Raw genomic sequence first — 16,293 nt, 5'->3', positions numbered from 1 at the left:
TCCCCACCCCTCTAGTGCCTGGCAACCACCGTGCTCCTCTCTGTTTCTACGACTTTAACCACTTCAGACGCCTCATGTAAGTGGAATCATAGTAGTTGTCTTTTTGTGTCTGGCTGGTTTCACTTAGCATAGTGTCTTCAAGATTCATCCTGAGAGGGGAAGGGAGGGAGAAAGGGGGGGAGAGAAACATCAATATGTGGTTACCTCTTGTGTACCCCTTACTGGGAACATGGCCTACAACCCAGGCATGTGCCCTGACTGGGAATTGAACTGGCGACCCTTTGGTTCACAGGCCGGTGCTCAGTCCACTGAGCCACACTAGCCAGGGCTTTGCTGAGATTTTTGAATTTGTAAAATTTATGCCTTATACCAAATTGGAGAAGTTTTTAGCCTTTATTCAAAATTTTTTTCTGCACTAATTTCTGAGAGTTCAATAATGTAAATGTAAGACCTTTTGATACCATTCCATATATTAGTGTCTTCATTTATTTTTTCAGTATTTTTTTGTTGAGATTAGTTTCTGTGCTCTGAGTTCAAGTTCACTGATTAGTTTCTCTATTCTGTTAACGAGTCTGTCAGTGAATTCTTTATTTCAGATACTGTATTTTACAGTATTTAGTACAAAATTTCCACGTTCTTTCTTTTTTGTTTTATTTTTTTTTGTCTTTTCTGAGAATGCCCATCTTTTGGTTCCGCTAGGAAGAGCCCGCTTTTACCTCTGGGGCGATGGTTGTAATAACAGCTTAGCGTCTCTGTGTGAACCTTCCAGTGTGGAGTGGTGGTCAGGTTGTCCTGGCTCCTTCCTGGCTGGGTGATTTTGGATGGGATCCCGGACGTTTGCTCCAGCCAAGGAGAGGGTCCTTCAGGGGCCCGAGGTTCACCACCAGGGCAGTGCCTCTCCAGGACCTACCCTGGGGGCAGAGCCATGGGACAAAACAGAAAAATGGAAAAGAGAAAAGGACGCAAAAAGCAGGTGCTGTCCATAGTCTCTGGCTTGAGGCCGTGTCTTTTTTGTCTGACCCTCCAATAAAGAGGGGGTGGGGCTGTCTGTGATTTTGTGCTGACCTTGCTCGTGTAGTTCTGCCGTGGGGCCACCCCCAACTTTGACCTGGGAACTGTAACTGATTGTCCTTCAGGTTTTGGGTTTCTCCCCAATGCATGTGCCCTTCTTTGTTTTTCGCATTCGTAGTTGTATGTGGTCATCACTGAGAAGGCCTGCAGGTCAGCCCTGCCCCAGCCCGCTAGTACCGGACTCAGCAGCATTCTAAAGAAATTTCATTTTTATTTCAATCTTTTAAAATATTTTATTTATTTGTTTTTAGAGAGAGGGGAAGGGTAGTAGAAAGAAAGGGAGAGAAACATCAATGCAAAAGACACACCCATCAGTTGCCTCTTGCACAGCCCTAGCTGGGGACCCGGCCTGCAAGCCAGGCATGTGCCCCGACCGGGAATTGAACCGGCGACCTTTCGGTTTGCACTCAATCCACTGAGCCACACCAGTCAGGGCTGTTGTCTTTGGAACAGACAGGTTTAGTTTGAATGAAGTCCAGTCTGTCAATATTTTACACGTAGTGCTTTCTGTATCCTAAGGAATCTTTGTCAACTCCAAGGTCACAAAGTAATTCTCATGGATTCCCTTCTATAAGCTTTATAGTTTCAGCTTCAGTTTTTGTTTAGGCCTATGATAGATCTTGAGTTAATTTTTTTTTTTTTGGTTTATGATGTTACATAAGGGTTAAGATTTTCTTTTCCATTGAAAAATGCATTTCCTTACTGCATTGAGTTTTCTTGGTACATTAAAAAATCAATAGACTTTGTAAGTGTGAGTCTACTTCTGGCTTCTCTGTTCTGTTTCGTTGATGTGTCTTCCTGTACTAAAGCTGCACTGTCTCGTTCACTGTAAGCTTATAGTTTTTCAAGACAGTAAACCATTGTCTTGAAATCAGATGATATAAACCCTTCCAATTTGTACTTCTAATCAAGAATTTTCCAACTGCTGCCCTGGCTGGTGTGGCTCAGTGGATTGAGCACCCACCTACCTGCGATCCGAAAGGTCGCTGGTTTGATTCCCAGTCCAGGCACGAGTCTAGGTTTCAGGCCAGGTCCCTGGTTGGGGGCGTGTGAGAGGCAACCACACATTGATGTTTCTCTCCTTCTCCTTCTCCCTCCATTCCCCTCTCTCTGAAAATAAATAAAATCTTTAAAAAATAAAGAAAAGAATCTCCCAACTATTTATTGATGTATAGTACCATTGTGTCTTTCAATTTTGGGGGTGCTTTTTATTTTTAAACAACTTACTCGGGGTGTAATTCACATGCCATGTAGTTTACCCATTTAAAGTGTACGACTCAGCAGTGGTTAGTGTATTCACAGACGTGCAGACCACACCGCGGGCGCCTTGCATGCTTGCTGGGTTCCCTCGTTAGTATTCTGGGTAGACATCTTTGGAAGCTTGTATGTGAATCACTTTTTAAAAATGTTTAGGTGTTTTATTTCACTTTCTTGCCTTGTTGCACTGGTTAGGACCTTCAGTACATTGTTAAACAGAAGTGGGAAGAGCAGACCTTTCTGTTTTATGTCCATATCTTTATTTTTCAACGTTATTATCTTTATAGGGTTCTAGGTTGGCTCTCCCCTCCCCAACACCCCCATGTTTTAATTCTTTACAGTGTTATTCCATTTTCTTTTTTTTAAAGATTTTATTTATTTTTAGAGAGAGGGGAAGGGAGGGAGAAAGAGAAGGAGAGAAACATCAGTGTGTGGTTGCCTCTCACAGCCACCTACTGGGGACCTGGCCTACAACCCAGGCATGTGCCCTGACTGGGAATCGAACCGGTGACCCTTTGGTTCACAGGCCAGTGCTCAATCCACTGAGCCGCACCAGCCAGGGCTATCATTCCATTTTCTTCTGGCTTCCATTGGTTTCTGATGACAAGTCATCTGTTGTGTTAATTTTTCTTCCCCTAAATGTAATGCAACCTTTTTAACTGGTTTTTAAAGATTTAAAAAAATCTTTTATAGCAGTTTCACTGTTGTGCCTCAGTGTGGGTCTTACTGGTATTTATCATGTTTGTATAATTTTTCACTTGTCTTTGAGCTTAATAACCCCTTTTTTCCCACCCTATCCATTTATTTTGGATATTGTGTTTTTCAGTTTTCGAATTTCTATTTAGTTTTTGTCCTGTTTTCTTAGTTAACATTTGTCTGCTGAAATCTTCCACTTTCCACTCATTCGTCTACCTTTTCCTCTAAATTCCTTGTTCATTGTATCCCTCTTTATATCCTAGTAATTGTTTTTAGGTTCTTGTCTGCTAATATTCCAACCTGAGTCATCTATGATCTGCTTCTGTTGATTTTTCTCTTTTGACTACAGGCCACATTTTCCTACTTCTTCACGTCTCTCATTTTTTAAATTCTGTGCCAATGCTGTGGATAAAAGCAGTGGGGGTTGAGGGAGGTCATTTTTCAGGAGCTCAGTTGGGTTGGGACAGGGTAGCCACTTCAGTTCGTTCTCATCTGCCTTGGTCTCAAATGTCTTCAGAGGACAGGAGCCGGCCGAAGTGGGGAGGTCCCCCTCAGGTCCAGGGTCTTGTGCCTCGAGTCTTTGGCATGTTTCTGAGCTAATAACAGAGATAAAACTTCTGCAGTTGGTTGCCCTTCATGTATCTGACTGTGGCCTTGAGTCCCTCAGGGGCAGGAGAAGACGGGAGAGCCCTTGAGCCTGTTGGAACCTGAGACAGGGCCCCAGCTGGTCCTGGGGCCTCGCAGAGTTCCCGGGGCATTGCATGGCTGGGGAAGCAATTCACTTCTTGTTTCTTAAGGTAACCAGTGTGGCAGTTTGGTGTGTATGCCTTTCTCCCCCTTTGTATGCATTTGTAACATGTAAGTGTGATTATGTATCATGATGGTTTTATTTACTTAAAAATGGAGTCATAATGATCTTCAACTTTTTCACTCATAAATACATCTTGGATATACTTCCTCATCAATACATATAGATCAATACATTATTTTTTTAAAAAAATTTATTTATTTTTAGAGAGACGGAAAGGGAAGGAGAAAGAGAGAGAAACATCAATGTGTGGATGCCTCCTGCATGCGCGCCCCCCACCAGGGACCTGGCCCGCAACCCAGGCATGTACCCTGGCTGGGAACCAAACCAGCGACCCTTTGGTTCTCAGGCCAGTACTCAATCCACTGAGCCGCACCCGCCAGGGCAAATTCATTACTTTTTTTTTTTAACACTGATGTAGTATTCTGTAGTATGAATGAGCTGTAAACCCCATCAATCAATCCCCAGTTTTGACTATATTTTATTTTATTTTTTATAGGATTTTATTTATTCTAGAGGGGAAGGGAGGGAGAAAGAGAGGGAGAGAAACATCAATGTGTGGTTGCATCTCGCATACCCCCTACCAGGGACCTGGCCCACAACCCACAAATATGCCCTGACTGGGGATCGAACCGGCAACCCTTTAGTTCGCAGGCCGGCACTCAATCCACTGAGCCACACCAGCTAGGACTAACCGACTATCTTTATGCACCTTTACATCAATGGGCCAGGATTTCTGGTATCCTGCTTCTATAGTCAGGGCTTTCACCATTTCCATCAGAAAACAATGGACAGACTTTTGTATTTTCCATGGAGAGGGCTCAAGTATTGGGAGCCATCCTGGTTCCTGAGTCATAGCTGCCCTTATGACCTCATAGGTCTCCCCACTTTACTCCTTCTACCCAGGCCCCGGCTAGAGTAACACAGACCTGAGGGGGTTTGAACCATCTACCTCCAATCCGTGTGGGACCAATGGTGAGAGGCTGACACCCAGGTTTTTTATGGATGTCTCCATAGATCCATCAGGATGAGGGGCCCCCCGGCATCTGAATCCTCTGGGAAGCCCTGGAAGCAGGCCAAGTGAGGGATACTGAATGGGGAGTGGGGGAGAGGAGCCTCACTCTTCCTTGCCTTTCCCCTACCTGCCGACCGCAGGAGGCGGACCAGCCTGAGAAAGTTGAACACTCTGGAGCTGAGCCTCAGCAGGAAGGGGAGCCCACTGACTCACCCTCAGCATCTCTGACCTCAGAGAAGAAGGTAGAGGTAGGTAGGAGGAGCCCTTACAAGGGCACAGCCGGCCCTCGTGTCCTGGTGCTTGTGACTAGTGTCTTTGGTATGGTCTAGAGCTTAGAACAGGAATGAACTCGTTCTTGTCCATCCTCTTTCCCCATCTATTTTTCAGACTGATACGCCGAATGACGCTGAGGCGAAGAGAGTGGATAATGCTAAAAAGAGCCCCAGAGAAGTATGACCCCACCCCAGACCCCCAGGGCTGGGGCCGGAATGTGCGGGCTGTGTTTGAAGTGGAGCAGCTAGGGTCTGGGAGGCTGGGCGTCGTCAATAGTGTGTGTGTTTGTGAGCTCGTGCGTGCAAGTGTGCACACATGTTTGTTAGGAAAGATTTCAAGTGTGAAAGTCAAGAGAAGGGAAGGTGTGGGAGAGATGGGAGAGATGGAGCCCTGCGGGGTGAGGAACCTGCTAACGCGATGGCATGCAGAGTGAGAGAGCACGCTGTGAATGGGCGCTGGAGTCAAAGACCAAAGGGCAGAGCTGGCCCAAGAGGCCCCTCCTCCAGCAGGTGGGTGGGGTTTGGAAGGAAGGGTCAGGGAGCCTGGTGAGGTGAACATGGTGACCCTGCCCCGGGCTGGCCAACTGGATCCTTGCAAAACCGGGTAGCCGGGGCAGATGTAATCCCACTGCGCAGATGGGGACTCTGAGGCTCTGGGACTCTGAGAGGTCGATGTGTCCATGGCCGTGGGCCAGAGATGTGCAGAGACAGGACACCCACTTGGGCTTCTGGTCGCACTGAGTGCCCTGCCCAGGGCTCCTGAGGTTTGGAAGAAGGGGTGAATGTTGACAGGGTCCCTTCCTTCAAGCCCTGGGTCTGACGTGGGTGGGGGGCCATGCTCTGAACGTCCTCTCTTTTTTCTTGCAAGATCCCAGGAAACAAAAATACTCGTCCCCCTCGTGATCCTGAAGTTGTAAAGATCCAGGCCTGGTGGCGGGGCACCCTGGTGCGCCGGACACTGCTGCACGCGGCGCTCAGCGCAGCCGTCATTCAGCGCTGGTGGAGGTGGGTACTGGCGAAGGAGTTGGAGCAGCGGCGGCAGAAGGTGCTGGAGACCTTTGCCCAGAAGGAGTGGGCAGCGGTCAGACTGCAGTCCTGGGTCCGCATGTGGCGCATCCGCCTGCGCTACTGCCGCCTGCTGCACGCTGCCCGCGTCATCCAGGCCTACTGGAGGTGCCGCACCTGCACTCCCCGGGGCTTCATTAACGGCCACTACACAGTCATGGCCAACCAGCTGCATCTGGAGCTAGAGATCGTGCTGGGCTCAGAGCCTTGCTTTGTGTCAGAGTGTATTCCCCTCCCGATAAAGCAGTGAAGTGGTCTTTCCCCAGCCTCGCTCTGCTGGACAAGCTCCGGGGGTCAGGGCAGACGACGGCAGACACTCAGCATCTCGTAGGCTGGCTCCAAGGAGTTGGCCAGGGTTGTCTGAGCCCTGGAGTCCCAGGAGAGGGATCCTGAGCCCTCTTCCAGGCTGAGCAGAGACTGGGATTGACTGGCATTGTCTGCACAGGTAGGGGACTTGGGGGTGCAGATCTGCCATGCTGGCCACCTCAGGGAGCGTCCTTCCCGTCTGGTCTACTTGGTGCGTCTCCCCAAGGATAACGGGAGCCTTCAGGGTAGGTGGTTGGTAGTGGCCATGGCAGCACATTCGCCAGGAATTCACCCACGGGGTTCTGGTTGTTCCTGGCCTGTTCTCCGCCCCCTGCCATGATTGGCAGGAGCCCCCCCCCCCCAGCTCTGTGATCCTGGCTCCAGCTGGTCCGTAAACTGGCCCCCATACACGCAGGGTAAGGAAAGACCAAAGAGAGAGGCAGACCGCTCCAGACTCGTGGGTGGCAGATTTAATCAACAAGGGAACTTACATAAGAGGCTTGTTCGGGGTCACAGGACGAGTGGACCTCCTCACCTGCCCACCAGAAAGAAGTTCATAGAGAGGCCTTAACTGGATTGGGTTCCAAGCACTGTCCAGCTGGCCTCAATACCATGTAACTACCTCCAGGCTGAGTCCTTGAAGATGCCTCTCAATGTGGGAACGGGGGTGGGGGACAGGTTACATTCCACAGACTGGAGGGGTAAGGACCCTAGCTCACAGATCCAGCGGAGGTCACATCCTCTTGATGCCCTCCTCCTGCAGCTCCCTGCCCCACCGGGGGTGCCGGAGCCTCATGCTTGGCCTCTGAGTCAGAATCTGAGACCCGAACTGGAGGCGGTCAGCACAAAGCCCTCATTCCCCCCAGAACCTGTCCCTGCTCCCCAGCAGCCCCAACTCGAGCACGCCCACACTGCACGCTACCTCGCCGAGTACCGTAGGCCACTGGTGGGTCAGCATTTGTGCTTCTAAACGCAGAAAATGTGAAACAGTCAAAATCCAGTGTAAAAGAAAAAGTGGTACCCTCGTCCAGGGCGCTCCCTCTGCACGCAGTCTGCAGGACTGGAGGCTGGGGGGGTGAGTTGGCTGGTGCGATGGCCAGTGAGCCCAGTGGCCGCGCACCGCTGCAGGCTGCAGGCGCTGTACCCCTAGGCGGCGCTGTTCACGAAACAACGCGAGAGGAAGTCAAACAGGAAAAATGATGCCATCAACAGATGCGGTAAACGGGACACGCACGAGGCTGCAGCCGGCAGGCTGTTGTATGGCAAACATTTTCTATTCGTAGGAAGTGTACACTCTAAACAATAAAAAGCATAGTATGGTAAGTGTATAAATGAGTGACACAGTCGTTTATTGTCAGAATCAAGTAGTAGACACTTCACAATTGCAGGTGCTACGCGCTCTTACAGCCGGTGGCACAGTGGGCCTGTCTGCACCGGCGTCAGCACACACCCCGAAGGGTGTGTGGCGCCCGGACATTGCGAAGGCTACGATGTCCCCTGGTGATGGGAATTGCTCAGCTCCATCATAATGTCGTGGGGCCCCCAGCGTGTATGGCGGTCTGCCACTGACGGGCTCACAACTGTGCAAAGACGTGAGCGTTTGCACACGACGTGGGACAGTGCTGGGCCGTTTGCGTATCTGAACGCACGGCGGTGCCTGGGGAGGCTGCAGTCACTTGCAGGGTCTTCTCCCTCCACCCTTTCCCGCCTCCCTCCAGTCGGCGATGATCCCAAGGACATGCCCTAATAAACGTCCTGGACACCCAATTCCGGGCCAGAGTCCCCTTCCCTGGAGACCCCAAGCCGCAATGACTGGGGCTGGAGGTTGCCTGAGGTGGCAGGCCATGAGATGGGGCTTTGAGGCAGGGTCATTTTCCTCATCACCGTTTGCCTGCTGGGAAGCGGCACATGGGGGTGTGCGGGGCGGTTTCGGGGCTCCTTCACAGCTGTGGCCTGGGACGGCCTACTGGGGGCAGGGACACACTAGCTGCTGTGCCACGATGGGTGTTTAAAGGTGTGGGGGAATTGACCGCAAAGGACGGAACGGGCATATTCTAGTCCTCACTGAAGCTCTAGGACAAGGTTAGGAAAGGCTTAGAGCAATTAATGGGCAATGAAGATCCCAGTGTGAAAGCCAGTCCTCGAAGCAGGGGAAGGAGCTCTCATTGAGGCTGGAGGGGCGGGGCAAGTGAGGGGCAGGCCCAGGGCCTGGCAAGCGAGGGGCCAGCCTCTTCAGAAGGGTAACTCTCCACCAAGGTAGGGTACTTTGCCCAGATCAGGGCTGGGGTCGTTTGGGTCGGCGGCTTGCCCCTAACCTGCACCCCCAGACCCTCCTGAACCCTTTGAGTCTGATGCAGCACGACCATCTTCCCTGAGCTCACAGGTGGCAGTGGGAACAGACAAGGGGAAACTGAAGACGCGAGCCACCGAGGCAGGGAACCTAGACTCTCAAATAGCCCACCACTCTCATACCACCAGCCCCTCTCAGCTCATACCTGGGGGCTTCGGGGCCCCCTTGGGGCCAGCAGACATAGCGGAAAATGTCCGCATCTGTTTTATGGGTTGTTCAGCTGAGTATGTGTATGCCACCCCAAAATAGGCTGCTGAGCTATAGCCTCCCTCCAGGGTGGCCTTGGACAGCAGCATGAGGGGCAGGGCCCTCGCTGGGCGGGGTTTCCCGTGGGCCTGGGGTAGGGTGTGAGCAGACTTCTCAGCAGTGGCGAAGGGCTTGCCGGTCCGCTTCCCAGAAACACTGATGACTAATACCGTCAGTACCCACCCATAAGCCTTCAGCACTTTCTACTTCCCTGAACTTTGTAAAATTGTCCAACTAAGCCTTTTTTTTTTTTCTTTTTGCACTGTGTACACATTTTCACCGCCATCAGCTTTACCACATCTTAGCAGATCCCACTGCAGGGTGGACTGAACTAGTGTTTTCCCAACTCTTTCCTCAAACGTTTGCATTTGTGTCACACACACTACTCACAGGGCCTACATTCTGCAGCCACGCCAGACCGGGCGGCCGGCCACCCTTTCGATGCGCAGCTGAGGGACTGGACCGGTGACCTCTGCCAGCTCACCGAGAGCCAGGTAGAACCGCCCGAAATCCTTCGACCTGCCTTTGACTGACTGCCGATTGTATTCCCAGTGGCTCCAATTCTTGGCACCGCTCTCCTCCTGGACACACTAATAGCCGTTGTTTGTTTTCTCCGGACACATTTTTTCCCAGCTGCTCCAATGAAGCGTGATCTAATTAACTCACTGCTAGTGAACGTCTTTTCTCGCTCAGCTGACAAATGGGCCACTCCGGAGCGGCCGGCAGATTCATTCTCAGTGTTTGATTTTCAGGAAGACGTACTGTGATGGGATTCAAAGTTTAACATTCCTATACTTCACGCTCGTCGCTCTCCTGTGAGCCAGGAATGTGGCGGACTGCATCGTCGTCTGGTGACGTGGACGTGCCATCCTGCGATCCCTGAGCACATTGTCCGAACAGCGAGACATTTGGAGCCCACTCTCCTCCTCTGGTCTGGGTTTGGCATGATGGGCAGGCGCGGCCATGAGAAATAAGCCGCAGCACAGCAGTGCATATGGCACCCAAAGCACCGGGAGATTTGCTGTGTGCTGGCAGTCACGGCAGGGCGGCAGGCAGGCTGGGGGGGGGGGTCCTCCGGCCCCCGCTGTCTGACAGTGTCTCGCACTGGGTGCCCTAACAGACTCTGGGCCGGGGACTCGTGTGTGTCCAGTGAGGGATACAGCATCGGGCGAGGAAGAGGCTCACCTGTCACAGATTTACAGCAGATCCCCTCCCATCCTACAGAAGCTCGGTGGCTGGGCCGGCTCCTTCAGAACCGTTCCAAAATCAGGCAAGGGGCCTGGGCTCTGTGCCGAACTGTACGGGGGTGCCAGGCCACTGTAACAAGGTCCCGTACGTGCTTGGCGTAGACAGCAGCCCAGGGCCCCCTCACAGTCCAGGAGACTGGAGGTCCCACGCCAGGTGCCAGCAGGGCCGTGTGCCCTTGGAAGCCTGAGGGGAGGGTCTGTCCTGGCTTCCCTCCAGCTGCTGGGGGTTTGTCATCTGAGTCCCCTGGCGGACAGAGGCGTCATTCCAACCCCCTCCTTTCTGTGCACATCTGTGTGATGTCCGACTTTTCCCTGTTTTCACAAGGGCACCTGTCATACGGGACTAGGACCCATGCTCATCACCTTGTCTTAGCTTGCCTACGTCTGTAAAAACTCCATTTGCAAAGAAGGTCCCAGAAGGTCCCTACTGGGGTTAGGACTTCAAGATATCTTTTGGGGGGTGGGACGGCCCCATTCAGCCCACAGCTCCCATCATAAGCCAGTCCCCAGCCGCAGGCTTTACCTCAGGAGCGCACATGAACTTGACCAGATCTCTTCCCTCTGGCCAGAGGCAACCCCAGCAGCCACCCAGCCGCAGGCACGGTCCCCCGCAGCAGCTATGAAGAGAGGACCCCGCATCCACACAGTCACTACAACCCACCTTTGTGGCGCTCAAACTGACTTGCTCTTCCCAGTGAGTTCTCACCGTTTAAGAACAGCATCCTCAGGGCTCCTGTGGGTCTGAGATGGTCCAGATGGGATTCAAGTTCTCAGCAGCCCCAGCCCTCATCCCCAGGGTCATCACACCTCGGACACCTTGCCTCTTTCCTGTTTGAGTCCCCCTCCTTCCTGGGCCCAGCCCCCTTGTTCCGATGGGCTCCACGTGGGGTCTTTTCTGTGCCGTGAAGCCCAGGGACTTGAATCCATCCCATTTTGTCATCGGCCAGGGAAGCCCTCGCTCTGAGCCGGGTGACGCCGGTGTCCTTTCTGTGGCACATGATCCACACGGGGCACCCTTTTCAGAGTCTGCCTTTTTCCACGGAGCCAGCTGTTAAAGATTCAGGGTGGAGGCTTCTTGGATTTTTTTCTAGAAACGGTGAGAATCAGAAGCATCTGGAAAGCATGTGGATGGAGCCTCTGAGTGGGAGCACATGCCAGCCTCCCCCCACCCCCCCAGTGACTGACAGCTGTGAGACCAGGGTGAGCCGAGTCAGGTCCCTGCACCTCCGTTTCCTCCCCTGTGAGGTGGGTGAATTTGTCACTCCGTTGCCTTGGCTGTGGACAGCAAAACGTGGTAACGGGGCTGGACCCTGGGGACCTGCTGGGGCCTCCTGGGGGCCTGGCTTCCTGCAACTCCCTGTCCATGCATCGTTCTCCATTATTTCTCCCATTCTCTGATTTACTCCCGTCTTCCCCACCCCCTCACCCCATTAACTTCACACTGATGCCCCCTGCAGCCTGAAAAGGCCTTCTCCTCCCCCTCCCCACAGCCTCACACTGGCCACCCCCTCATTCCCTCTACACATCGCAAATGCTTTCCTCAGTGACCCCTGGGGCTTCAGAATGACCGGCTGGCTCAGGGGCCTGGAGCAGGCACAGGTGAGGCCCTGCTCATCCCCTGTCTGTGACCTTGAAGCCCTCAGGGGAAGAGGGGGACAGGAAAGTGCTTGAGACCCCTGGAGCCTGGCCTGGGGGTCCTGGCTGGTCTGGGGGGTTCACGGGTCATCTGGCCTGTGCGGGCCCTGCTCTGCCGGGGTAACTGGGTGCCCTATGGAGAGGCAGATACAGGAGGCTCAGCCACAGCGGGGGAGTGTATCTGTTCCCCACGTTCTGCAAGTCTCCACAGACGCTCATTGCTAATTTTTGCGCCTATTTTCTTAATTCCCACCCCGCTCTGGAAATAATGCCTTTACACCACCTATATAAATTGAAATCCATTGAATGGATAGCAGCCAGGCCCTAGCGAGTACCATCACAGACCTCCGTATGCGTGGTCCAGGGCCTGGGGCAGCTGTTGGAGGCAGAGCTCTGGCCACTCTGGTAGCAAAGGAAGGACAGGCGTCCTAGGTTTTCCTTAGAAGGGGCTCTGCTGTTGGGAACCGTCATGGCGCCTGAGTCACAGGTGCCCTTATGACATCACGGCTCTCTCCCCGCCTCCTCTCTTGCTTCCAGAGCTGTGGCTGGAGGAGGACAGGCCTGAGGGTGATGGGACACCTCGCCCTTAACCATGGGTAATTTAGTGCAGACCTGCAGAGTCTGAGCACCGGCCCCGAGTCCTGGGCGTTTCCTGGGCCGTAAGAGGCAGACAGACGCCCCTAGCTCTCTGGGAGGGCAGCGCCTGGCTCACAGCCACCTCAGGCGGGAGCCCCCCTCCATGTCTGAGGCCCTAGGAAAGGCCAGGAGCTGAGTGTGGGCCTGACGTGGCACCCGGTACAGGGACACTTCTACTTCCGCCGATGTTTTTATCTCTAGACTCTGATTATAGAAGGATGGAAACTTTCCGAGTTATAATCAAAGATAATGATGAAATCCCACTGTAGAACAGAGCTGGAAGGAGCAAAAGCTAGAAGAAGGGACTCCACCCACACCCTCCCCGCCCTCCAGGGGCAGATGGGTCCAGACTCTACCGTGTTGGGGGCAGCTGACTTGCGACGTCTCTGACCCTTATGGTCCAGTGGAGTGACCCAAAGGCCTGTGACCACGTGATTTATTGTCTGGAGGTGCTCCAGTGAGTGAACGGGGCACTTATTACATTACACCAGGACAGGAGGCATGAGCCCAAGGCGTGCCAGGCCAGCTAGGATGGCCGGTCACTAAGCACAGAGCTGGAGGGGGCAAGGACCGACTCCTCTCTGGCTGTCCTTTGCCCCACGTTTCCTTCTTAGGCTAAGAGGCGAGGGTCTGGCTCAGGTGTGTCGGTTGTGTCAAGGAGGGGCCAAAGAATGTGAATCCAGACCCCACAGGGCTGGGAGCTACATGTGGGGACTGTGTTTTGGGAGCGCAGAGGCCAACGTGCATCCGTGTGCACACGTGTGTGGAACTTTGTGCTGATGTGTTAACTGGTGTTTAAGCTCTTCCTCAGGTGTGTGAGGTGGGGGAATCTTTGAATACTGCAGTGGGGTAGCGGGGGGCGGGAACGGCAGGTCGTGGGGCTGACCTGATGTCAGAGGTGAGAGGACGGGGCAGCCGAGGACGCCACTTTCCAGCAGAGGGGAGGGGACTGAAGGGAGGAGACATGGATCCCAGGTCGCAGGGCAGGTCCGGGTGAAACGTGTATCTGCTTCTCCTCTCCACGGTGGTTGGTGTGCCTTGCGTAGACCGGCCCACCACCTCCACGCGGGCGAGTTTGCACGCGCAGGTGCAGCTCTTTCACAAACGGAGACGCTGAGACTCAGGGGAAAGGTGGCTTGTCCATGTCCATCAGTCACAGAGCGGCAGAAGCAGGACACTTCCTAGGTTTCCTGGACCCAGCTGTTGCCAACGGCTCTCCTGAAGAGTCAGAGGGAGGGGTGGCCGTGGACAGGGGGACAGGGCCCCTTCCGGGCACACTTGAGGGCGGAAATGTATGAGTTTCCCAAGTGTCCCATTTTCTCTTACAAGGCTCCAAAAGAGTTAAGATCCTGATGCCGCCACAGGAAGCGGCCAAGTCCATCCAGGCCTGGTGGCGGGGCACCCTGGTGCGCCGAACGCTGCTGCACGCGGCGCTCAGCGCGGCCATCATTCAGCGCTGGTGGAGGCGGGCGCTGGTCAAGCGGCTGGAGCACCGGCGGCGGCCGGCCCTGGACTCGTACGTGCGGGAAGCGTGGGCGGCGGTCCGCCTGCAGTCCTGGGTGCGCATGTGGCGCGTCCGCCGGCGTTACTGCCGCCTGCTGCACGCCGTGCGCATCATCCAGGGGTACTGGCGCTGGCGCAACTGCCAAACCCGCGGCTTTGTTCAGGGTCTTTACGACATCAAAGAAAACCAGCTGAATCTTCAACTAGAAATCTCTTTGGGCCCAGAAATCTGCAGAATGCAGCAGTGCACAACCCTTCCAATAAAAGAGTGATCAGGTCTGCAAGCCCGCGTCCCCAGCTCTGTCAGACGCACCTCGCAGAGGTCCCTGCGCTAATGAGGGCGGATACTGGGTGGGCTGCAGGGGTTGTGGGGTCCTGGGCGGGGGAGGGCTGAGGGCCTGGTGCCGATGGACCAGCAGGCCGGGGATTGATTAGCAATGTCTGCGTGGGTAGGAGCGTTGAGGGCACCGGGCCCCCAAGTCAGCCAACCAGACCTCCTAGTGGCACTCTGGCTCGGCAGGCAGTTTTGGGACGTGGAGTCCTGCGTCATCTTCTGCTCCCCTCCCCACACTCTTTAAAAGTTACTACTTTAAAGTTGTGATACAGTATACATAGCATAAAGTTGCCATTCAACCGTTTTAAGTAAACAGCTTAGTGACACGAATAGACTTATTTGTTGTGAAAATGTTGCCACCATCCAGCTCCAGAATTTCATTCATCTTGCAAAATTGAAACTCTATCCATGAAACGATAATTCTCATAAGTCTCTTTTCTCCCCTCCCCCGCCCCCCGGCAGCTACCGTTTCACTTTCTGTCTCCGTGAATCTGAGCGCACCTGTCCCACCAAGGGCGTCCCACCCCACTGGTCCCTGCCGACCCGCCTCACTGAGCACGGCTTGTGCTAGAATCAGAGGCGCCCACTCTTAGTTTTTTAACCAAAGAAACTGCAAAACTTAAGTTCACACACACACACAGAACACTTTACACAGATGTACACTGCATGGAAGATCAGGGGTCATCACCAGGAACTGGAAACAACTCTGGAATCCTTCAGCTGGTAAAGGCCTCTGGGAACATCCAGAGAGCCGAGCGCCACTCAGCAAGGAAGGCGCTGCTACGGAGATGTCTCAGGTTCACGATGCCGAGTGAAAGAAGCCAGATGCAAAAGGCTACCCACAGTCACCACCTCTGCGGGGCCTTAAGGCCAAACAGTAGGGCCAGATGCAGACCAGAGGCCGCTAGAGTCTGGGGGTGGCGTCGTCGACCACAGAGGGGCTCAGGGGAATTGTGCGTCATGTAGCTGGAAGCTCAGTTATTAGGTGAGTATACATATTCTATGGTGCTGAAGAAGTGTTGTGAATATTGAAAGAGGTAATATTGAGGTTATAATTTGCAAAGTTCTCATCTATTGATGATACATGCTACAGTGCTTATGGGTTAAATAATGTACTTTTTGTTGTTTTCCTTTTAAAAAATTACATATTGTTTAGCAATCATTTTTTAAAATGTATTTTACTGAACTTATTGGGGTTCATGAAATAGGTTGCAAGTGTGCGCTTCCATAATCTGTCGCCTGTATATTGTGCTTTGTGTTCACCACCCATCGTCTGGTCTCCCCCAAATTAGGCAGGTTGGCGAGGAGGGGCGTGGACTCTGGAGCCCGATGGAGAGAGGAGGCTTAAGGTGAGAACGGACAGATTCCCATTGGACCTGGCCATGTGGAATGCTGGGGATGACGGTCAGCGTAGTCTCGGTGGGAGGGAGAGGAGCCCCGCTGGAACGGGGGAAGAGAAAATGGCAGGAACAGAGGCAGGAAGAGTGGCCACAAGTTTTGCTATGAGAAGCGGCAAAGACCTGGAGCAGAAGTGCGTCAGGGCCATGTTTTCTGAAGACGGCAGGGGCAGGCACCGGCAATGTGGGGGACGGGGCTGTGCGTGCAGGGTCAAGCACCTGGAGATGGCGGCAACGTTGTGGAGGGGGTGGCCCTTGACGGGACCACCGGGTTCCCTTCGCCTGGAGGGAAGGCAGCCAAGAGCGGGTGAGGCGTAGCTGGGGTGGAGAGGGAGGCGGCGGGAAGGTGGAGGTCCAGTCTGCTCCCACGTCTTCTGCCAAGTGTGCGGTGACCGACACCACACCTGAGTTCAAGGGGAAGGAGTGGATCTGGACACTTGCAGAGGAGGTGATGC

The 16,293-nt window shown here is 53.5% G+C and overlaps 2 protein-coding genes across 2 annotated transcripts; both read left to right on the top strand.

Moving 5' to 3' along the window:
* Positions 1–4,538: 4,538 nt before the first annotated feature.
* Positions 4,539–6,434, top strand: LOC112309789 (IQ domain-containing protein F5). The gene is made up of 4 exons (XM_024565993.2): positions 4,539–4,571; positions 4,988–5,095; positions 5,235–5,297; positions 5,988–6,434. The coding sequence occupies exons 1-4, from the start codon at positions 4,539–4,541 to the stop codon at positions 6,432–6,434; spliced, it is 651 nt and encodes a 216-aa protein (XP_024421761.2).
* Positions 6,435–13,956: 7,522 nt separating this feature from the next.
* Positions 13,957–14,379, top strand: LOC128780043 (IQ domain-containing protein F5-like). The gene has a single exon (XM_053917691.1). It carries the CDS (start codon positions 13,957–13,959, stop codon positions 14,377–14,379), a length of 423 nt encoding a protein of 140 aa, XP_053773666.1.
* Positions 14,380–16,293: the final 1,914 nt, after the last annotated feature.

This window comes from Desmodus rotundus, unplaced genomic scaffold (genome assembly GCF_022682495.2).
Source record: "Desmodus rotundus isolate HL8 unplaced genomic scaffold, HLdesRot8A.1 manual_scaffold_100, whole genome shotgun sequence".
NCBI classification, from domain to species: Eukaryota; Metazoa; Chordata; class Mammalia; order Chiroptera; family Phyllostomidae; genus Desmodus; species Desmodus rotundus.
Note: the sequence above shows the minus strand (reverse complement) of the source record. Positions and strands in the feature narration are given on the sequence as shown.